This window comes from Plectropomus leopardus, chromosome 12 (genome assembly GCF_008729295.1).
Source record: "Plectropomus leopardus isolate mb chromosome 12, YSFRI_Pleo_2.0, whole genome shotgun sequence".
NCBI lineage: Eukaryota > Metazoa > Chordata > Actinopteri > Perciformes > Serranidae > Plectropomus > Plectropomus leopardus.
Window position 1 is genome coordinate 33,259,277 of NC_056474.1, and position 24,902 is coordinate 33,284,178.

Sequence of the window (24,902 nt, forward strand, 5' to 3'; positions counted from 1 at the left end):
AGCACTGCAAAAGTGGTGGTATTTGACAGCTTTTAAACAAGCTGGTTGTCCAGCTGCAGATGGCCTACTACACAGAGATGTATGGGTTCATCCCTCTTGCAGATGTTTGTTTGTTTCTTTCAGTTCAAAATTATCTTATGAAAGTAAAATTCTTAGTTACAGTTGAAACATTACCGTTTTATTGTCTGCATCCTACAATTGTCACAGTGACTGATGTCAAGAGCACCCTCACTCAACTGACTCTTCATCTACTGCTTGCTCGGCAGTCAATTGAAATACTGTATGTTGCATATCAAAGGAACTCTTACGGATATCTGTATTCCAGCAATGCATGAATGTTCTTCCCAGAAAAGATATTTCTATGACTCAAGATGTTCTCTGTAAATACTTTAATTTCAAATTTCAGGTGGAACAGACAATGTGACTGTTGGACGCTAGATAACCAGCCTTGAGGGTCGTGTCATACATGAGGGCATCCAACCTTTGTGACAGGACTTGGGGCTGTTCTGTTTTCTGTGTACTTACCCCACAGCACCAAGAAGAGGCTGCCTGTATACTCTGATTCATTCAAAGGTAAGCTTAATGTCATTGAATTGGCCTTTTCTCTTTTCCTGTCTCTCTATCTCACATTCTTTCATTCTCACCTCACTGCTGAGCAGCCAGTGGCGAGGGCTCGCTGGTCTCCATGCTGAACACCAGTGATGGATTTCACCAAACTAACAAGGAACATGACACTTAGATTTGGCCTGTTTTTGCTTTTTCAGTGAAGGACTCAGCCTGGCACTGGGGCAGGTTGTCTGTCACAGCAGTATGGAGTCTGCTGCTCAGATGAACAATGCTGTGGTGATATTTGTAGACAGTGTCGAGAAGGTAAGCACTAGGGTGGAGAATGGAACTGTAGTCAATGATGGATGGTGGATGTGATCTGCCTCTCACCTCACCATCACAAAAAGTTACTCTGTCCAATGTTACCCTGTTCATTAGAGATGAAGTACTGGCTTGGAGTTATCTCCACATGGAAAGAATGTCTCCTTGATAGAAAAAGTCCCCTCAGACAATATATCACCTCAGTTCAAACTAGTGTCACACAGAAGGCGTCTGCACATGATTATGAATAACAAGGTCGAGGATCTGAACCTCAGATAACATCACATGTTTTAGCTTGGAAGGAGAGAGGAACATCTCAACAGAGCATGTCCGGAGAAAAACTCTGCGACTGGTCAGAATGTTCTGAACAAAACAGCTGCTGGGCAGAAAGAAACTGAGCAAAATCATGAGAACGGAACAGAGGAAATGAGACAGGACAGCCACGACAGTGTGGAGGGACAAGGGAGGACAGGTGGAGGTCAGCAGGACAGTCAGATGAGCAGAAGGACCTAAGGAGACTGGAAGTTTTAACACAACAAGAAAAATGTGAAGTGAAACAGCTGTAGAGGAGGAGGTGATGGCAGGACACTGATGAAGTGGTTCCAATAGCTTCATATCTGACAAGGAAAACTAGAAGATCAGAACTAATTCTAAACCCAAAAGGAAGAAGAGTTTTTACAGGTTTAAGTTTTCAACAAAGTTTACATTTATGTTTGTTTTTTTTTAAATTAATTTTTGAGGATTTTTTTCCCTTTAATGACAGGAAATGTGGGAGAGAGAGGGGGTATGACATGCAGCAAAGGGCCACACGCTGGAATCATACTTGAGCCGCTGCAAAGTCTCAGCATATGGGGCGCACACTCTAGCAGGTGAGCTAAAGGCTATCCCTGTTTTTTTTGTTTTGTTTTGTTTTGTTTTTGTAGGAGATATTACTAAACATACTGATTTTGAAGACAGAAAAAACTCAGAACACTGTGCAAGTCAGCTTGCACTGAGGCAAACAGTGAAAGCACGTGATTTGGAGAAGTGGATGTGTGCAGAAAGATTAATGGTGATATGAGGCAATATACCTGGCCTCATACTGGAGGAAATGTAATATCCCTGACTGTGTAATGGCAATTTTATTGTGTTAAACTTCATGTTATCATATTTTAAAAAATCAGAGCAGTGTTTGCTAGTTTTGCCCTCTCTAATATTTTATTCACAAAAATAAAAGCAAACTCAGCAGTGTGTCAAAAGTTCGTATTGGCATTTTAACACATCTCACTCCTGTGATACAGATTAAATGATTTCTTTTTTTTCTGGGGAGTTTTTTTTTAGAGCTGAAAACAAGATTTTAAATCTCAGTGGTGGGATTGTGGGAAGGGCTCAGAGAGAAAGCAGCTCTGCCAAACAATACACTTTTAAAGATTTAGAGATTGAAATTGTAGAACTGCAGAGTTTAGTTGAATCCACTGGAGATCAAGATCATATTAACGATAAAAAAAATCTGCTCTCACGGACCTACCAGGCATCAGGGCTTTCATGCCATCATGGTTCCAGAGTGCAGTTCTGATGGATGCACCCAGAGGAAATTAATTATTAATTAATTATCTTATCAGACATAAAACATCTTATTTGGAGGTAACTAAATTTGGATTAGACAAAACAAAGGATCATGACAGTATCCCTCCTCAAGGTACGAATTCCAGATGTCCCAAGAAAGACAAACAGTCAGCAGAGTTGAGATCAAGTTGGATGGGTGGAGCTGTTCAAGTGGAGGAAATCGGGGGCAGATGCTGGCCTGGGAACTGACCTGAACTGAACAGGGGTGGAGCAGGGAACCTCAGGCAGCCAGCTTGAGGACTGGACCAAAGAAGCTCGGATGGACGGCCTAGGGGCAGGGCAAATGGGCAGAACTACCCTCAGAGGTGACCAGGATGCTGGGGAAGCACTGAAGCACTGGCAGGAGGATGAGACAGGCAGAGGCGATCTGGAGGACAACCAGGAGTCAAGCAGATTGGCAAAGCAAATCTTGAGGCCAGCGAGGTGGGCTACCAGGCAGGAGTTTCACCTCTGCAGGTTCACCAAACAGGGAACCCACAGGAACTTGGAGATCGTACTAGACATCAGGAGGCAGCAACTGACATTCTTCACTGCAGGATGGACCCATAGTGAGCTGAACAGGAAGCCGACGACAGTGCAGCTGAGCTGGAGGCTGGTGGTAGGACAGCATAGTTGGAATCCATTGAAAACAAGTGAATGGCTTCAGCATGGCAGGAAGCAGGGCTTGGAGAGGAGGTGTCTGCGGCCCAGCTCAGAGAGGAGGAACAAGAGGTTGTAGCCCAGCAGGAGCAGGAGTTGACCAGAACTACTGACTGGACATGTGGAGCAGGTGTTGGCTGGACCACCAACTGAGGACCAGGAACAGATGAGATGTCAGGGAGGACCCCTGCCTCAGGGACAGGCTTGGCACCAGCTGGGAGCCCTGACGCTCCAACAGGTTCAAGGTCAGGATCCAGGGCCGATTCTAGCCATTTAGGTGACCTAGACAAGACTGGGCAAGACCTAGCTAACCAAGCTAGCTGATTTGGGAGCAGGCTGAGTATCTTCAGTGTTTAAGTATTCCATAGAACATGAAGGTACAAGGTTCCTTAGACACCTCCTTGCGTGCCTATATTCCCTGTTAGGAGCCTTCTTCTAGAGGTCTTTGAGTCAGAGAAAGACCATAAACAGCTCGTAAAGTTCAACTGGTTCAGTGTCTAGTGGGTCCATGATGGTCTGGTCAGCTCATGTTACTATGTTTGCTTACTGTTTTAGTTCAAATGAGAGCCTAACAGCAGGCAGCTGGTTAACAAAAAGCAAGTGTAAAACACCTCCAAAACAGGCAGATGGCTGAAAGTCCAAAAGAGAGATGAACTAAAACTAAATTGAAAATCCAACCAGTACAACACCATGAAAACAGAGATGAAGAAGGGAAGAAATCCAAAACAGAACACGAGACCAGGCAGGGAACAGAGGGGAACAACACCATGAAGGAACAAAGTGAAACACACAAGTGTATGTACAGAGAACTAATCACAAGAATCAGACGCAGCTGGAGTAGACAAGCATGGGCAAAATGAGGGAAACACAGGGACTGACTGACAATTTGGGTATGAACAAGGGACAGGTGACAAAAAGGCTAAGGGACATGCTGTGTTAAAATACTGGACAGAGTTAAACTGACAGAGCTCACACAGCCTTGAGGCAGAGACTGGCTGAGGATAACTGTGCGAAAGCAATGCAGGGAGTTTAGCACAAACCTCCCCTGGGCTTGAGTGGTAATACAGCATACCAAGGTATTTCGAAACCTCAAAGATATGTTTTTCATTACAGTCATTAATACAGGCACTCCTCTTTCTATTAAACTCATTGTATGTAGTGCACAGCACGCACCACCAGAGTTCACTCTTAGGTCTCTATTGTGTGAAACAGACTGCGTAGCTGAAAGACACAGTGACACCTAGTGGTGGAGGGAGAAGTTACTGGATCATAAACAGCTGGCAGCCAGCAGGCAGAGAGAGACCAATTTATTTTGACGAAACCTGAGCTGGTGAATACATACCGCCCAAGCTTAACCTCTTCTAAAAAAAAAATGACTGGTGATTGACAGTGAACAGTTTCACATGGTCCCTTTGCTGTAAGTACCTTTATCTCCGTAGTACTCATTAGTTTGAAGTGATTTCCCATTCTGTGACGATGCAGAAACAGTTTTTCATTGGTGTTACGAATGTGAAGCATGTAAGTTGTTTGATGTGCTGCAGAATGTTCTAACAGTTTGGTGAGAGATGGTCAAAAGCTGCTTTCACACTGGGAGTTGGCTACAAAATAGCTGATGCCTTGAAGCAGCAATGACAAAACTCAAAAGTGGAGGCCAAATTGTTCGTGTACAGCAGCAGGAGGACTAGAGTAGAGGACAGGACAGAACGCTTGTCCGTTTTTTGTCTCTTTAATGAAAGCTAGGGCCTGGATTGATTTAGGTTTTACACTGAGGATTTTGACAGTGGAGCTGTAATGATGTAACATCTTCTGTGGGAGGAGATGATTAGCTGTTTAACAGGGATGTGTTGATCTAATCTCAAGGATCGGTATCAGGGCCAATCATGCATTTTATAACTGATAAGTATTGGCTTTATTGAGCTTATTTAGCAGTCTTTGGTTTGAAGTTGGCAGTCATACAGGTGTTTTTTACTGACAAGGGTTTCATGAACAGTAACACAGAGTGCAGCCATCATTAACCCTTCACCTCTTTCTCACTCTCTCCTCCACTCCACTGAGCTCCCATTTGTAAGTATGTCCCAATCTCAAAGATCAGTGTCAGAGACAATCCAGGTATTTTTTTAACTGATCAGGATCGGCCATATTGAGCTCAATCTCATTCTTTGTTTCATGTCAGTAGCATAGACCGTATATAAAGATGGACGACATGACAGCTCCCCCGAAGTGAGATTATTCAATCTCCATCACCCCCTGGTGTCTGACTGCAGCACAGGTCCTAAGACCCGCCCCTCCATGTTAGTGAATGAGCATAGGCTGAACTAAAAACTCAAACTACACACCAAAAAAAATGTTTCCCAAAGATGGTTTCTGTCACTGAAGGTAGTTCTCATCACCCTGATGTTTGTTCAAGTGTTTTTTTTCTTTGATCAGCTAGGTTTTATTGAGTTATTAAATTATAAAAAGGGGATTTTCCACCATGATTGACAGCCGTGACAGCCAATCCACGCACTCGCATTCAATGCAGCTGCGGCAATTGATCACGTGTGTTTGGCCGGGAACTTCCCACCACGGAAATTGCTACTGTGCAGATGCAGGGCTCCCAATAACATCACCCTCAACTCGCATATCCCAGATATTTTAACCTCACTTCAGCATAGCGGGGGTAAGTGGGAGCATGTCGTCCATCTTTATTTGAAGTCTATGGGCAGCCGTAACAAAAGTTATTTTATTGGCGGAGGGTTCATGAAAGAATCTCAATAGAATACTGTTCATTTGGGTAATGAAGGCTGCGTCAAAGCAACAAACGCCGCTCACTATGTACTCTTTAACAGTGACAGACATTTGCTTGAGACAGCAACATGGCCAAAATCATTAAAGAGGGTCTGTTATGTTATATGTAATTACCTTTTTTTAGGTACCTTTTAACAACAAAACACTGCATTTTTTTTGGTAGCAACTTTTACAAAACAGTTTGTCTAGCATTACCTTTTACCACAGATGTTGGAAGAATTTGGCAAGTATTACTTTAAGAAAACAGCCAATTTAGTGTTGATTGTATCTCCGCTCCTGTTGGAATCTAGGCTTGTATGCGTGAATGGACTGTGTGGAACTTGTTGAAATGGAGTCGTCTGGAGCGTGCAGCTTCTCTGGTTTTGATACATGGACCCAGACTGGATGTAACGGAAGGGACTGCTCCTGGCCTCACCCACAGGTTGTGTGCCACTGGAGATTTCAAACTGAGACGTGTAGTGGATGCTTCTGGTCTTGGTCTTGTTATCCATGATACAGACACAGAGGCAGCTTCAGTTTGTGTCATATGTCATTGCTACACCAGAGACATACTGATACAAGAGGAATCTGCAGGAAGATAGCACTGGTATAGATTTTCCAAACTGAGAAAACCCTTTTCCTGAGCTGGGCTTTGCCATAACTTTAGATGCAGTTAAGGGGCTTTATTTGAATGTAAACCTGCTGAGAGTTCAGGTTTATGCACGTCAAAGGGAAAAACAATATATAAATACTGTGTAACCACCTCACACCAAATGGAACTGGATGGTAAACATAATACACTGTGGAGAGACAAGCCAAAGGTTGTAAAGTTACACAAATATGGAGATTTTTTTTAAACAAGGCTCCCTTAGACAGGTGATGGGTGATCTTTGGTAGAGGATTTTGCATGGGTCTTCAGCTGTAACATCGTTGTGGCAAAAATAACCCTGGCTGTCTCTAGTTAATACCTGTCTGTGATAGGCCAGAAACAGTTCTAAACAGTTATAAATCGCTTGAACCTTTTTTTAAAATTGCTTGAACTTTTATATGGCGGTTTCACGGTAAATGGTCCATAACTTGTTTGGTGCTGGGTGCAGCAAGAATATTGCAAAGAAGTGGCAAACTACTTAAATTTGTGGAAGGAGAGGTGATGAATATATATCTATAAGAGCAGAAAAAGAAAAGACAGAGAATCTCTTTTTGTGATGAGTTAGTTCCACTTTTTGTGGTTTTAGTGAAAGTCAGAGTAGTGGAACAACATAGGCCGAACAATTTTATATGGCGATGAATGATTTCTGTTTATTTTTGTCATTTTATGTCCCAATCCTGTTTTGCATGAAATAGCATGTTGTATTTTATTAGGAAAGAAATTAATCTATGAATGTTTTTCAATGCAATGTTGGTTTTTGATACCAGTGTAAATAAAGAACATTTAAAAGTCAAATCTCCCTCTCTGTCTTTCAAATTGGCCACCTTTATTCTCTTTTCTTACATACATATATGCAATCATCTACAAATAAATAACAGCAGCACCACCCTGGAGAGTCAGGGCCAAGTGTCACTTTCCCAAAATACTCAGTTCATGCAGAGTAGCAAACAGTCAAACTCATATTTCGAATTGAAAAAAGTCTTACCTTAAATATCAATTTCATGTTGTTTCAGCCTAAACATAATTTCCATGTTGTCTCAGCTAAGACTGAACATAGTTTAGAGGGTGGCCATATATATATATAAACCATATATGACAACATTGGGGGGTAAACCAAGAAGTGAAGTTAGCTGTTTATTCAAGAGGTGGATATCTCCTAATGGAGTCGTGTACCATCTTCTGGGGGAAAAGTTGTGTTGGAGGTGCAGCCAAGGCAGCATTATGTGTTTCCCTGTGATACTTCCTTTGATTTGCCTGTGGTCAGTCACACTCCACAAGAATATGTGTCTAGTTTATGCCATGTGCTCAAGAAAGACCTGAGTGAAATTCAAGGACCTTCAATAGTCATGGCTGATTATTCTATCAAGACCAAATCCAGATATTCCTTAAACCAGTTCTCCGAACAGTTGGCTTTCATCATTCTCCTTTCTATGATTATTGTCCTCTTAAACGAGAGACATGTTAGAGACATGTTGCATCATTTCAGAACTGATTCCATTCCAAATCTGACTTCATCACCACTTTATATTGTACACTCTATTTCAATCAAACCAACCATTAATCTCAGACTGCTGTTTTTCAGATGCTTCATTGGAATCAACCCAGGAAGAGGGATAAAAGCCAGCCGGGACAAGATCTTCTTTAAGTGGACAGGGAGAGTCATTTAGAAGAAGTGTCCCAATGTCTCCACTCTTCTAAAGAATCTCTGAATGGAAGTTCATGTAGGTCAGTGAGAGCTCAGAGGCTCCACATCAATGCAGCCATGGCTATTTGAAGTGTATGTAATCATATTCTTGTTCTCCTGCTCTCCATTTTAATAATCTGGGTATTCCTGCTGTCGAATGCTGCAGAAAGCTGCTATGCTCACTGGTCACTTGTTCACATGAAGGGATGGTGTATGTGCAGTAAAATGTAGATTTAGATTAAAGATTAAAGATTAATTAAATTAAAGATTAAATAATAATAAACCTCAAAATCTGATATATAATCCTATATATGTTTCAGTTTGTATGAAAATAGGGGTCACTCTTTGTATATTAATGAGATTGTGGGATCAATGTAAATTAATTATTAATCACACAGACAAATTTGTGAAAAAAAATGCAGCAATTCACACACAGTGGCAAGATGTATTATCCCCCCAAGTTTATTAATGTTATCACATTTGGTGAACGCAGGGAAAACTGTTTTGTCATTCATACCTGATATCCAACTGTTATGGGGAAAAAAACAGTTTGTATCAACAAATTACTTCAGCTTTGTTTGCTATGTTGTTTTTGTAAATAAATGTTGGGTTTAGGAATTGATCTTACATTTTCCACGTCTCTTCTTTTCCATAAAATGTTTAAATGGATCCATTTTTCGTGAACTTCTGCTGATGAGATATTTAGGGTTTTTTTTGTCAATTGGAAGAGACTGAATGAGATCTTTAGGCAGACAGGCACAGAAAGGGTGCAGGAACAGGATACCCAATATAGATACAGGTCCACATTTAGGTTCCAGCCTCTTGGCATCAGTGTTGTGTGATGTCTCTTTCTCCCAGATGTCCCTCCAGTATTGCTCAGACTCAGTTTTGGGTGGGTTTGTCCTCATGTTGTTGTTCCCATGCAGCTGGTAGTGCACCCTCGATGGATCTTTGGAGAACAGGCCATTTATTCTCTTCTGCTCAGTCTCTAGAGCTTCACTTATGAACAGCTTGTTGTACTTCTTATTCATTTAGGACTTGTTTGTCCTGACCCCCTTCTGAGCTTCTATCAGCTGCTGACGTATACCTCTGGGCTTCCTTGATCTTGGCTTCCACCCTTCTCCTCCATGGGCACTCTCTGCATGTTATGTTCTTGATCTTATACCCAAGTATCTCCAGGATTACTGTTGCATATAAGAGCTCATTGCTTGATGGTGGTAGCAGAGACAATGAGCTGTGTTAACATCTACAAGCATCTCCTCTGATGGGATGTACAGATGTGTGTACAGTGTGCAGGATGTGTATTGACAGTGCACAGTGATGGTGCATTCTAAATTGTTGATACAATGGGAGCATGTAGATGTGTGGTGTTGCAGAGAAACTGACACTGATGGCCAGTGAAGGGAAACTGATGTGTCTGGCTGTGTTTGTGAAAAGAGGGGCTGATGGGAATAACAGGGCAGTGGTTACTGCAGGGCACAAGGGAGTGGCTGGCTGTGGGTGTCGGGTGACTGGGACAGGTGTGAAAGTCTGAGGACATTTGGTGGCCTGGAGAGGGAGGGACAGAGTGGCAAAATGTGACAGGTTTACATTGTTATGCATATCATATTATGTCCTCTTTCTATATGTTATATGTTACAGTATGTTGAAATGATGTTTTCCATGACTAAAATCAACTTATACTTTTGAGGTGTGTTGAAGGTGTTTAGGGCACAGCCTGTTAGCTACTTCAGGTGCAACAACTGCAACAGTAAAACACAATCTCGTGAGTATTGATCAAAAAGATTGTGTTGGTAATGCTTGAATCCAAAAATGTTTACAAACTTGATCTCCAAGTTTGAGATTTTACCTTATGATTTCTTTTTTTCAGCTATTTTTGTAGAACGAATATCATTTACTTGTTTCTTTATCTTTTTCCATTACAGCTCATCTCCCATCTATCCAGGAATGATCCACTCCATTTCATTTAGTCATTTATTTGTCTTCCTCCTACACTGCTCTACTTCATCATATGGACCAACACACATCATGTAGAATGATATGTAGATGAGGGTTTTTTTAAGTACATGCCTCATTCCTCAAAAGAAGTCTAGTACCTGAGATGTTTGTAATTGATACCTACCATCCATTTCACAGCCTTGTATAAATACTACTGCCTTTCTATGTAATCAGTGTCAGCCTGCTTTCTGTGATCTGTGTCAGTCTGCATTTTCTCTTGTCTCTGTCTGGGCTGACCCGAGCACTCGTCTTTGTTGTACTTGTCCTCATTTGTAGTCTTAGTTTAGTACATCTTTGTACTCATCTTCATTTATGTTGTACTAGTTTACTGTACTTGTGTTCATTGTAATTGTAATCATAATCGTATACTCATACTTTTACTCATATTAAATGTGTGCTGATTGAAGCTTTAACAGGTGTCTCCATCCTTCAGAAGTCATGACAGAAAACTCATACTATCAGTAATTAAAGTTTAACTGGTTATGTAAGTGTAAATTCAAAATTGAAGCACACAAGACCACCAGATGGGCTACTTCTGAATAAGTACAGTTGTAATTTCCTTAAATCAATGCAAGTCTCCACTGTTCCCTTTTATTGCCCTGTACCTACAGAGTATTTACCTTGTACTTACGAAGTACTTACCATGTACTTACATAGTACTTACTGGTGCACGGGCTGGATTATGGAGTATCCACTGTTCACCCTTCTTGCCCTGTACTTACATAGTAACTACTCATTACTTACATAGTACTTACAGGGGTGTGGGCTGGATTATGGAGTATCCACTGTTCCCCATTTCTTACCCTGTAGTTACACAATACTTATCCAGTACTTTCACATCATTAAACATTAGTTATCCTTTAATTACATAGTATTTACCCTGTACTTCCACAGTACTTACAGGGGTACAGGGTGGATTATATTGTATCCACTGTTCCCCTCTCTTACCCTGTAGTTACACAATACTTATCCAGTACATCCATGTTATTACAGGGGTGCAGGCAGGAACAGTTCCCTGTTCTTTCCCTGTACTTACATAGTAATTAAAGGGGCGCGGGCTGGATTATGGAGTATCCACTGTAGTCTTTTCTTACCCTATTATTACACAAGATTTACTTTGTACTTAAAAAGTCTTGGAGAATCTTGAATCTCAAGAATCTTGCTGTGTTTTGTAACCCACCTAGAAGTCATCAGAGTACTTAAATATATCAGGACCAATGTCTAGATTCGTAGGAGGGGTTGAAAGAGGATGACAGACACAAAAAGCAACTGGAGTCGCAGGGTCAAGTCAAGTCAATTTTATTTATAGAGCCCATTATCACAAACATGGTTTGCCTCAGAGGGCTTTACACTGTACAACATCCCTCTGCCCTTAGACCCTCACATCACTCAAGGAAAAACTCCAGAAAAAGAACCCCTGTAATGGGAAAAAAATGAAGAAACCTCAGGAAGAGCAGCAGAGAATGATGAGGGATCCCTCTTCCAGGACGGACAGACATGCAATAGATGTCGGAAATAACAAATGAAATACAATCATGGCAAAAAGGAAAGAGAAAGAGAGAGGGGGAGAGAGGGTGGGGGAGAGAGACACAGCAATAGTGGAAACAGATGTCATATTACAATAACGATAGGTGTAAAATTATCAAATGCACTCTACGATGATATTTTGGGTGTTGATAAGAGTCTCATGCAGATATTGATAGGGAGGTGTCCAAAGACAAGATAGGAAACAAGGGAGCAGGAATGCTCTGCAGAGGCAACGGGATTAGCGTAGTGCAGTTCAACAGACCCAAGGTGGTGAGCACTCAAGCACTCAATGAGGATCCTAGAGTCATTAATCAGCAATTACAACTTAAATATGAATGCCAGAGAGCAGTAATAGACACGAAAGAAAGAGAGAGGAAGCAGAGCCAGAGTGGCAGGTCTGAACAGACTCAAAACCCCCCATCGGATCGGGCCGAAAGCTCTGCCACCTCCCCCTCCTCCCCGTCACACAGACTGGGATTTCAGGAATATACATACTAACGAAACTAGGGTCACTAATCAGCTATTATGGCTTAAATATAAAGGTCAGAGAGCAGTGTTAGTCCCACTGCTCTCTTGATCAAATAAAACTCTGAGGTTCCTGACAGATGTGCCAGCTAGAGAAATTACATTGTTAGAAAGGGAGTGTCTGAGGTGTTCGGGGCCAAGAACAATAATTTCAGTTTTGTCTGAATTCAACATGAAGAAATTACTGCTCATCCAGGTTTTTATGTCCTTAAGACATGTTTGAAGTCTAGATAGCTGATCAGTTTAATCTGGTTTCATAGATAGATAGAATTGCGAATTGTCAGCATAACAATGACAATTTATAGAGTGTTTTTTAATAGTGTTGCCTAGAGGAAGCATATATAAAGTAAAAAGGATTGGTGCAAGCACAGAACCTTGTGGCACCCCAAAGTAGACCTAGTATGCACGGAGGATTGATCATTGATGTGAAAAAACGATCTGATAAATAAGATTTAAACCAGGTTAGTCCCATTCCTTTAAGGTCAATTAACTGTTCCATTCTATGCAGCAAGATTTGATGGTCAATGGTGTCAAAAGCGACACTGATATCTAAAAGGATTAAAACAGAGACCAGACCTGAATCAGAAGCAATCAATAAGTCGTTATTAATTTTTACTAGTGCCGTCTCTATACTATGATGAAGTCTAAAGCCTGACTGAAAGTCCTCGAATAAACTATTATCTTGGAGAAAGTCACAGAGTTGACGAGCAACCACTTTCTCAAGGATTTTAGAAATAAAGGGGAGATTAGATATTGGTCTATAGTTGGCTAAAATCTCAGGATTGAGAGTGGGCTTCTTGAGAAGAGGTTTAATGACAGCTACTTTAAAAGACTGTGGTACATAGCCCGTGAATAAAGACGCATTGATTATATCTAATAAAAAGTTGTCTAATAAGGGTCAAGCTTCCTTAACCTAGTTGGGATGGGGTCTAGCAGGCAGAGTCAGCGAAGGTCAATGGGGGAAAAACAGTCCAAATAAATTCCAGGCCTTGCTGCCATATCCAGGCTATCTGAGTCCGGGGTCTGGTCAGTTAAGGGCAAGAGGTGATGGATTCTATCTCGAATAGTTGTAATTTTATCATTAAAGAAAGTCATAAAGTCGTCACTGCTTAGGGCCGAAGTAATACAAGGCTCTGTGGAGCTGTGACTCTGAGTCAGTCTGGCTACAGCGTTGAAAAGAAACCTGGGATTGTTCTTATTTTCCTCAATTAATGATGAGTAATAGTTTGCTCTGGCATGGCGGAGGGCCTTCTTATACACTTTAAGACTATACAGCCAGACTAAACCGAACTTCCGAGGTTGGTTGAACGCCAATTTCTTTCAAATTTTCATGATGTTTGTTACAATTTGTGGATCTGGGGGTTAAACCATACCCCCAGATCCGCAAATTGTCTTTGTTTTCTTTGTTTCATTTAAAGTAGACTTCATTAAAATGTAGGCACAAAACAAAAATCAAAGGGTCCCACTTTAACCAAGAAAAAATAAATAAAGGTTCTCGCTCTGGATACCATATAAATGCATTCAGTACATTAATAACTGTTTAAACAGTGGATCACAACCTAACACATAACATAAATCCCATTTAAACTGGTTGTTTGACATAACTAAATTGCATGGAAAGAAAATTGTCTCCAAGTGCCGTTGAGTTCAGGATTCCTGCTTCTGTTCCTTTAAGTTCAACTTTGGTCCTTTGGTCAGTTCAGCTAGCTTCAGAAAGAAAGGGTAGTGTCAAGTCAGTTTCAGTTTTAAATTGTCTCAGTTTTTTTGTCAAAATGACAAATGTGGGCTTCGACAGTCCTGCCAGGGCATCATGGGTGGTTCCTTCCTCCAGCAAAAGATGATCTCCAGATCCTCTGGATAAGGAATTGGTCAGGTTCAATGGTGGCTCACCATCTCCTTCGTCAAGAAGAGTTCAAAGTCCAAAATCTGACAATGTCTTTAGGGTATCTCAAAAATTAGCCTCTGTTAAAACAAGGCTGTTACTCCTTTGATTCATTACATCCAAATCCTCTATGGCCATACTGAATATCACATCAAAACTCTAAAACACTACAGTTACACAATAGTGATAAAAAAAATTAAAAAATAATGGTTTTTTTGGAGTTTTTTTAAACTACACAGCATCTCTTGAGTGGAATATTTCACCCTTTTTATGTTGATTATGAACTATGTTTAGCTTTTTACCGTAAAATATGATTATTTAATATTTAAACCATAAATTATGATTATTAACATTTTAACATCATTTTAAACCACGAATTATGATTATTTAACATTTTATTTAACATTTAAAACTGACATGTGTTTCCTTTAAACTAATAGACTGAATAACAGCACCAACATCATGTATCTTGTGCACATCACACACATATTCTTATGTCCGAGGTAGTTTTAAGTGCACCTATTGAGGTTTCTCATTTCTTAAATACACTATAAATTATTGGCATACAACTTGTATTTCATGATTTCAATCAGGTTATCAATGCAGATTACTTTCATCTCATGTCTGACTCTCAGGCAGCACTCATCCAAACATGGGGGTTCTTTCTGTACAACCGAAATGTACACGGATGGTTGGGACTTATTTTTCCCCTGTTCAATAGGAAAAACTGCATTGCTTCAATAGAGTGGTGAAGTAAGTCCTAAAATGTGGAAGTCCGTTGGCCTCTTAGCACTCCCAGCTCCCTTGTCAAAAAGTCTATAGACATTTTTTGACTGGTTACCACAGGCTAAAGATATTGTATAGACATAAAATAAAATGACATAAAATATATGTCGGCTTAAACCCAATTTTTTGAACTTTTTTTTTTGAAATTTTTTTTACTCATCTTAAAAAAAAGGCGGTTGCTAACAAATGGGACTACAGTGTTGGTCGTACACGTTAGACGTCATCACAGCAGACACAGAAACTCATTAAACCCACTTGTCCGCCTTTACAGCTTTCCAGGGTCAACATGTTTTTAAAGTGTTTGTAGCAGTGACGTTTAATACATGCAAGCACGATGTAGTTCGTGTATAGGCTAACAAAAGCTTTTTGCTTCTGGCGATTTAATTTATGCTGAACAAAACATGTAAGTCTCATTTATAAAGTTGTGTTCGCCACAGAGCATATTTTTTGGCCATAAACAAAAACTCCATTCAAAAATCCCATAAGGTTTTTTTTTTTGTTTTAAATTTGCGATTATTGGCAAAAATAGGCTCTCTGATGAACACAAGTTTATGAGACTTATACGTTTGGTTTGTTTGTTGATTTAACTTGTGTGAGCGAGCCAGTGAGTCGGAGGCAATGCTCTCGGGTACATTTGGCCGCATTCGGCTGCCGTTAATCACTTCTACGAATGCTATATGGGCCAGTAGATCCGGGTATTTTACACTTTTCTAAACCCGGAAAAAGAGTTTTCTCTGCTTCATGCGCCACTGAGCAGCTCTCATAGGAATAAATGAGGCCCCGCCCTCACGGCTGTATCCAGATTTATAATAGATCCATGGTGGGAACATCTGGTGACGCAACCAGGAAATCCTCCGGAGGCTGGTACGTCCCATTTAACACCTTTTGATGGACCACGTAGGCTGCGTCCTCCGAAGGATGCAGAACCTGAATTGGGGACACAGCTAGTGTTGCCAACTTGGCGACTTTGTTGCTGGATCTAGGGACTTTCCAGACACCTCGGCGACTTAATTAGTCAATAGCGACCAGCAACAAATCTACTGACATTTTCTGGTAATTTGGGGAATGATTGTGCTGACCAAGGGTCTGCAAAAAGCATCTAACATATCCCATTCTGCGGTTCACGTTACAACTCCATTGACAAGAGCCAAGTACAGCAGGGTGGCTGCCGTCTCCTCCTCACCACTCACACAGCACTCATGCAGCCAGTCTGACCAGCAGCCCCACAGTCCCAACCCTCAGCGGACTCCGTGACCGCTCTGAGCAAACAGCTGTCTGCCTTGCAAATGAATCATGCGTTTGCAGTTTACGACCAGTCACAGATGATGATTTTGTTCGGTTACAGCAGAGACGTTACATTTCACACCCCAAAATCCCTCACACGGTTCACTCTGTCTCAGTCAGTCTCACTCACACACTCAGTCAGTTTCTTGTCCTTCTCCTCCTCTAGCCAAATATAAGCCTTAAGCCTTACTTAGGTCAGTAAAAAACGAAAAGAAAAAATCTAACATTTATAGTTATATGGCAACAAAAACACTTTGTAAATACATAAATAGTTAGTTTGTAAACTACCAAGTCAGCCTTTTCTATTAGTTTTGCCTCTCTCAGAATTTCATATTATGCAAACTGATTGATTACGTCATCTAGCTGATTGTAGCAACTTTTGGGAGAGCTACTTTCCTTACAGAGAAGTTGGCGACACTGCAGAGAGAACCGCCATGTTTGGATGAGTGCTGCCTGAGAGTCAGACATGAGATGAAAGTAATACGTGGTAGTGGATAATTTTGCTATAACTGCTGAGCAGAACCAGAGACGGCATTTGTGAAGTGGAAGAAGTGAACAAGGACCCGTGCACCAGGAATATATCACTTTTCGCAACATCTTGGTGAGTTTGGGTTGAGCTAGCACAGATGCTAAATACTTAGCGAGTGATGTCTGTAGACACAAGGCACTGCAGAGAAAGCCTCTGTTTTTTTCTCACTGAGTGTCACATTATACTTACTGCTGTGATATCAAGTGTTAAAGCTCTAGTTAAAGCTGCACATCTCTGCATAATCTGATTGAAATCATTATGTACAAGTTGCATGCTAATAATCTATAGCAGGGGTCACCAACCTTTTTGAAACTGAGAGCTACTTCAAGGGCACTGAGTAATGCAAAGGGCAAACCACTTTGATAACACACTTCTGAAATAACAAAGTTGCACGTTTTTACCTTTAATTTTATATTATTATTAATGATATTCTACGTGAAGACACTGATCGTTAATGATTCATCACAATAATTATTCAGAATGATTCAACAAGGTAGGACAGAGATACATTTCAACATGCAATATTTTATTTCTTATTTACCTTTCCAATTGTTTCATTTTCAAATGATCACTTCCACAACATTTTGCAGGAAATCTTGTCCAATTTTTACTACCCACTAACAGTTTTTATCAAATCATGAACTCTGAACCATGTTTAAAACAAATGATCAATTATGTAAGATTTAACAAAAATCGACTCCTTTTGAAATAAATCTTATCACATTTGTACTAATCACTACATTTGCAGCCATTAAAACAAGTCAGCATGTCTGTTACACTTAGTAACACATCTGTAACAGTTTTTCAATATTTTTAATTTATCTTTGCCATGGCACTGACATGTTGCCACCAACAACATCTGGCATTTGTTTCTTTGTCTGTTAATGGGAAGCCTGGCATTGCATGCTCTTCACCAGTGTACTGTAATCTGGGATGTACGTTGACACTGCAACTCTGAGTGACTCTTGCAGATGTGCATCAGTGAGGCGTGTTCTGTGTTTGTTCTTAATGAAGTTCATGTCAGAAAAGGCTGATTCACACAGATAGGTTGAACCAAACATGTTGGCAACCTTCATGGCTGCTGTGCATACACCACTGTACTTTTCAGTGTCTGCAAGGCACCAAAAGTTTGGTGCGGCCCTGGTTGACTTTGAGGTGGAGGTCATTTTGCAATGTTACAATTTCAGTCTCCACCTGTCCAACATCCAAGTTGAACGTTGCACTTAGTTGCTCAGCAATGCATGTTGTATCCACTTGCATGAAAGGATTGGAAATGAATGACACACATGCTCAAGCTGATCAAAGTCACAAAACCTGTTCTCAAACTCTTGTCCAAGTCTGTTTATGACTTGAAAGTACTTTTCTGCAGCTTTGTCAAAAGTCTCATATGCATATGCAAGCATTGTCTTTCAGCACTGACTGCACAGAGGGAAAGTGCAGCACTTTTTTTTTCCTCTGTAAATGCATGGAGAAAATGCTCATCTTAGCTTTTAAATGCATTGACAGAACTTATCATGTCAGCAACATTCTTACCTTTGCCCTGCAGCTCACAGTTCAAAAGGTTTAGTTTCCCAGTGATGTCAGTTAAAAATGCAAGGTCAAGTATCCACTCAGTGTCCTCCAGCAGAGAGGTGTCTTTACCTTTGGACTGCATGAACTCTTTGATTTCACCCAAAAGAGACAAAAAACGTTTCAAAATCCGTCCCCTGCTCAGCCATCGGCTTTCTGTGTGCAGTAACAGGTCTCCATATTCAGCTGACAGCTCCTCCAATAGCACCTTGAATGTCCTGTGCTGTTTCGCTTTGCCGTTTATAATCTTCACGACGGGAGTCATCACATGCTCAAAGCAGGTCACTTTTGCACATATCACCTGCTGGTGAATGATGCAGTGGTAATGCAGAAATGGTGGGAAGTCTGTGTCACCTTTACAGTGTGCGATGAAACCTGCATGTCGGCCGGTCATAGCAGGAGCTCCGTCTGTAGTCACCGATACCAGCTTTTCCAGTGGTACTTTTTTCTCCGCGAAAAAACTCTTCACTGCGTTATAAATGTCAACTCCCCTCGCAGTTGTCTTCAGGGGCAGTAGTGTCAGGAGTTCTTCTTTTGTGGAGAAATCATCAAATACCATCCGAAATAAAGATCATCAGCTGTGCGGTACTGCTGTTGTCCACAGACTCGTCGCACTGGATGCTAAACCACCTGCACCTCGCCAGACCCCGGTCCAGCTGCTCTGTCAAGTTCCCAGACATAGCAGACACCCTTCTAGCCATCGTGCTTGCCCCCAGCTGGACATCGGAGAGAGTGGAGAGGATATCGGTTCCATTCTTCTCGTCTTTAAGTACAGTGTTCACAATAATCACCATTGCTTCTTTGAGAACCTCCCCATCTGAAAACGCCTTCTTCTTCTTCTTTATCAAAAAATGTGTAGCTCTAAATGAGGCTTCGGTTGCTTTTTGAGAGTTTTTCACCGGCCTTGTAAAAAAAGACTGCTGTTTGCCCAAAGCTGCCTTTAAGTCGCAGGCTTTTTCCGTCCGTAGTGCGCTGCCTGGTGGGTAGTTAACATGGTAGCTTTTGTGACATGTACTGAAGTGTCTCTCCACGTTCTGCCGCTTTGCCATCGCCACACAGTCGCACCGCAAATGAGACACACACAGTTTTCTTTCACGTTAGTAAAAAAGAACTCTTCCTCCCATTTACTGTGAAACTGATAAGTTTTCTTCCTTTTTCTGCCATGTTTTTGTGGGTAGAAACCGTTTTCGTCTCCTCATCTTCGCAGCGCTCAGAGCTCATCTCAGCAAAGCTGTGGTTTGTCATGCGCACTAGACTGACCTGTGACCCATACTACGTCAGACTTCGTATATTAAACTTTTTTTTATATTTTTTCTTTACATTTTTATATATTCGTTTTTAAATTTACATCACTGTAAATGCAATTCAAAAAGAATAGCAACACAATTAAATAAAATTTTAGACAGAGCTAGTTCGTGATTAGTGCTATTTTTAGAACTGGCCTGTGGGCGACTGATGTGGTCGCTGCGGGCGACCTGGTGCCCGCGGGCACCGGGTTGGTGACCCCTGATCTATAGTGTGTTTAAGAAAAGAGAAACCTGAATAAGTGCACTTAAAACTATCTAATATAAGAATGTGTATGTGTGATGTGAACTAGATACATGATGTTGGTGCTGTTATTCAGACTATTTATTTTAAAGGAAATAATAATAATCTGTAATTATCTGTGGTTAAAATGATGGTAAAATGTTAAATAATTATAATTCATGGTTGAAATATTAAATAATCATGTTTTATGGTTAAAAAGCTAAACATTATTCATAATTGATATAAAAAGGGATGAAATATTCCACTCAAGAGATGCTGTGTAGATGGAAAAAAAATATATATTCTTTTTATTTTTTTTTTTTATCACTATTGTGTAACAGTGGTGTTTGAGAGTTTTGATGTGATATTCAGTATGGCCATAGAGGATTTGGATGTAATGAATCAAAGGAGTAACAGCCTTGTTTTAACAGAGGCTAATTTTTGAGATACCCTAAAGACATTGTCAGATTTTGGACTTTGAACTCTTCTTGACGAAGGAGATGGTGAGCCACCATTGAACCTGACCAATTCCTTATCCAGAGGATCTGGAGATCATCTTTTGCTGGAGGAAGGAACCACCCATGATGCCCTGGCAGGACTGTCGAAGCCCACATTCATCATTTTGACTAAAAACTGAGACAATTGAAACTGAAACTGACTTGACACTGCCCTTACTGTCTGAAGCTAGCTGAACTGACCAAAGGACCAAAGTTGAACTTAAAGGAACAGAAGCAGGAATCCTGAACTCAACGGCACTTGGAGACAATTTTCTTTCCATGCAATTTAGTTATGTCAAACAACCAGTTAAATGGGATTTATGTTATGTGCTCAGGTTGTGAAGCACTGTTTAAACAGTTTTTGATGTACTGAATGCATTTATATGGTATCCAGGGCATGAACCTTTATTTATTTTTTCTTGGTTAAAGAGGGGCCCTTTGATTTTTGTTTTATGCCTACATTTTAATCTAGCCTACTTTTAAGTGAAACGCACCCTGTGACTCCAGTTGCTTATTGTTTCTGTCATTCTCTTTCAACCCCTCCTACGCATCTAGACACTGGTTCTAATAGATTTAAGTACTCTGATGACCTCTAGGCGGGTTACAAAACACACCAAGATTCTTGAGATTCAAGATTCTCCAGGAAAAGTACTTTGTAAGTACAAAGTAAATATTGTGTAATAATAGGGTAGGAAAAGGGTACAGTGGATACTCCATAATCCATCCCACACCCCTTTAATTACTATGTAAGTACAGGGAAAGAACAGGGAACTGTGGATAATCTATCTGGCCTGCACCCCTGTAATGATGTGGAAGTACTGGATAAGTATTGTGTAACTACAAGATAAGAAAGGGGAACAGCAGATACTATATAATCCACCCTGCACCCCTGTAAGTACTATGGAAGTACAAGGTAAAAAGGGGGAACAATGGATATTCCATAATCCTGCCCGCGCCCCTGTAAATACTGTGTAAGTACATGGTAAGTACTTCGTAAGTACAAAGTCAGTACTCTGTAGGTACAGGGCAATATAGGGGAACAGTGGAGACTTGCATTGGTTTTAGGAAATTACAATAGTACTTATTCAGAAGTAGCCCATCTGGCGGTCTTGTGTGCTTCAGTTTTGAATTTACACTTACATAACCAGATAAAGTTTAATTACATAGCATTTATAATTATTTGTAGAAACAATTATTGCCAGCAGACCATTTAGCATAGCTACATTTGATCCACCTTCATATTTGTCTGTGACATTGTTAGATTACTGTATTTTGTTACTTTTGTCCTTGGATGACAACACAAGCCTTCTATGGAGCTGAGAAGAGGTAGGTTTGTTTTCACTCCAGCCTGCTCCTTGTGCGTTGCTGCAGTGCTGGATGAATGAGGGGTCCATTCCATCCCCACTAGCTGAATGACTGTATAAATTGTATGTTCAATAAAGAGGTAAAAAACCTAGGTGTGTTGTTTCTTCAAACATTATACCCTATGATGCCAAAGACAAGTCAGATAATTAGAGAACAAAACTAAAAAGTAGAAAAAGTGCTAATAATTATTAATATAACAGAGAAAAGCATTCCAGCATCCCATTTCTGTAAATCATTTGGATCTATAAACCTGTACCTTACCCTGTAGGTACCCACTACTAAGAAAATATTTAGAGGATAAGGTAATTTATTTTCCTCTAAAGTACTTTCCAAAATACTTAACTTCAAACATCTTTCCACTAGAGTACCCCGTACCTACAAACGTTTTTGGAGATAACTTCAGACATCTTTCCTCTAAATTATCCTGTAGGTAGCCAGTACTTACAACATACTTAGCAGGCAACTTCCTACATCTTTCCTATAAAGTACCCTTCTATAGTGCTCTGTAGGTATCAGGTACTTAAAACACTTAAGGGATAACTTTCAACATCTTTCCTCAAAAGTGCCTCGTAAGTGTCGCATAAAGTCACATAATTACATTGTAAGTGCCACATAATTACATGGTAAGTCGCAAGCTGTATTATAAAGTGCTACCGTTTTTTTCATAGAACCAGTATAATTATTGTACTTGCCTTCTTAAAGTGCGGTTTTGTTCTCTCCTTCACCTTTGTTGTACCGTTCTTTTACCTTTCTCTGTTCATCCATGTCACCTCCTCCCTTCACCCTCCTCCCTTGCTCCCCTCCATCCTGTCCTCTCTTCTTCAGATAACACAGCCAGTATCATATTTCATCAGCGTGAGGGCTTCAGCCACAGCAGAGAGCAGGAGCTGTTCAGCCTGGTGCTTGTGGTTTCTGATGGTGGAGAGCCTCCTCTTAGCAGCACTGCCACGCTCTCCCTCAGGGTGTGTGTGTGTCAGAGGAACACCAGGGGGAGACACAGCAACAACGTCTGTCAGGCCCAGGCCTTCCTGTCCTCAGCTGGTCTCAGCACCGGGGCATTTGTGGCCATATTGCTTTGTATTGTCATATTATTAGGTAAGTATGTGGTTGCTCATTTTTTCTTTTATTTCCCTGCTGATAACACACAAGTGGAAATAGCACTGTTTTTAATCAGTAAAGCCCTGTACCAGTGTGCCTCTGAGTGTAATTTTTATGAAATTTCAGTTGCCTGTTGCAACCTCACACACTCCTAAAAATGTGGCGATAGACAAATTCATTACACAATAAATTAAGATTTACCCAAACACAAATAAATTTGGTCACATCTACCACGTGGGTTGCTAATTTAAGCTTATTTAGAAGCCACAATAAAGTTGAGGACTGTTTCCTGGCATCTTCCGTGCTCTTCTTATTTAGCACACCTGCCTTTACAACACATTCTCATCGTTACTGCTTTGGTGTGGACTCCCCATCTACATATTACATTTTAGGTATCCCTCTGTGTCTGCTGTTTAAGTGCTGGGATGCTGCTACCATTATATTAACACAAGCACATGGTGGGATGATGCTGCACATGGTTATGTTTAGACAACTAAAGCACATGGCAACCAACTCCATGCACACGCTGCCCCGGATGGTTAGGAATCTGGGAAGGAGGCACCTAATGAGGTGAATAAAACATCACATTCAGAGGGGAAGCGAACACCAAACGCCTGCATCAAAGTTATGTGTTTGTTGCACACTTCCACCCTATCGGCGCCTACACACTTCGTATATTACATTATTACAGGCAGCATTTCAACCTGACGCCATCCTGCCGCATTTCATGCAAATGAAACAGGTGCTATCTGGCCATGCTTTCATGTGAAGCTTCCTGTGCACATATACGTATTCAGCAGGTGATGTCCACCAGCCTATAATAACGCCCCAACCGGTTCAGTCCGGCAACTTTCTCAGCTGACGTTGTCTAGCAGCGCTTAATGCACACACCAAAGGTTCTCTTTTGGAACTTAGGCCAAAGGCACTGTCAAAGTGGCGTAAATTTAAGAGTTGAGAATGGGAACGGGCTTGTCTTTAATAAAATGTCCTGAGATGCCAGGTCAGGTGACGCATTCAAGTAACTCAAAAAGTATTTTAAAATGCATGGGACATGTATACATTTGGAACATATTGTGAGAACAGCCTGAGGTTTGCGTCCCTAAGTGGGATGTTAGAGTGTCTTATGTGACACTCCCACTGGGTGGCACCAAAGGGGCTTTGCACCAAACTTGTTACAGACTCTGTGAACATGCTGACAGTGTCACCTACAGAGTGAAGTTTTCACCCCAGCTATGAAATACTGAAATAAATTATATAATTTATATTTGAAGGTTTTCAAATGAATCTCATGTTTTCTTTTCCTTTCTTTCTGCCCTTTTACTTTGACTCATTTCCCTCCAGCCATAGTGATGCTCTTCACCCAGCTACGAAATAAGAAAGCCAGCAAAGAGCACTTGATTCTCTCTGAAGAGGACATCAGAGAAAATGTGGTGACGTATGATGATGAGGGAGGCGGAGAGGAAGACACGGAGGCCTTTGACATCTCTGCACTCCGAAATCCCAAAGCCTCTGAGCCTCACAGGAAGTTCAATAATTACTTTGGCTGCAGACCAAGTGCATACGCAGAGGAGGAAAAAATCGAAGAGGACGAGTTCAAGAATGAAGAGGAGGAGACTGTGGTAATAAGGAGGAGAAAAAGACAGGAGGTGGATTACAGGAGCTACAGCCCGGAGTCAGAGACTGCCTGGTTTGTCATTGATTGCATTCCTCGAGAGATGAGCCAGTCAGCGCCTTCGCTTCTGCTACATGGTCAGGACATCATTCAGCAGATCATCCAGCAGAAGGTGGCTAAAGCAGACTCTGACAGACGGGGGCCACCGTATGACTCACTTCAAACATATGCCTATGAGGGCCACGGGTCCTCGGCTGGATCAGTCAGCTCTTTGGGCCTGACTGCCGAAGTGCCTGAACTAAACTTTGCCTTCTTAGAAGACTGGGAGCCGCAGAGGCAAACACTACAATGAACTGTTGGCGAGCAGCTGACTACGTCAGGCTACCCTTGGCACCTGAAAATTACAATCACAAGGTTTATTTTTGTGTGTTTTTTACCTTTGGCCAGTTTGCTTTTTACTTGTGCCATTTTAACTTGGTGTGGGGATGCTGCA

The 24,902-nt window shown here is 41.1% G+C and overlaps 1 protein-coding gene across 1 annotated transcript in view; it reads left to right on the forward strand.

Moving 5' to 3' along the window:
- Positions 1-24,761, forward strand: part of LOC121951252 (cadherin-18-like) — a 106,386-nt gene extending 81,625 nt beyond the window's left edge. Inside the window, exons 10-11 of the mRNA XM_042497517.1 lie at positions 22,525-22,794; positions 24,139-24,761. Of these exons, the coding sequence (XP_042353451.1) occupies positions 22,525-22,794; positions 24,139-24,761 (893 nt within the window). The remainder of the gene's footprint in view (positions 1-22,524; positions 22,795-24,138) is intronic.
- Positions 24,762-24,902: the final 141 nt, after the last annotated feature.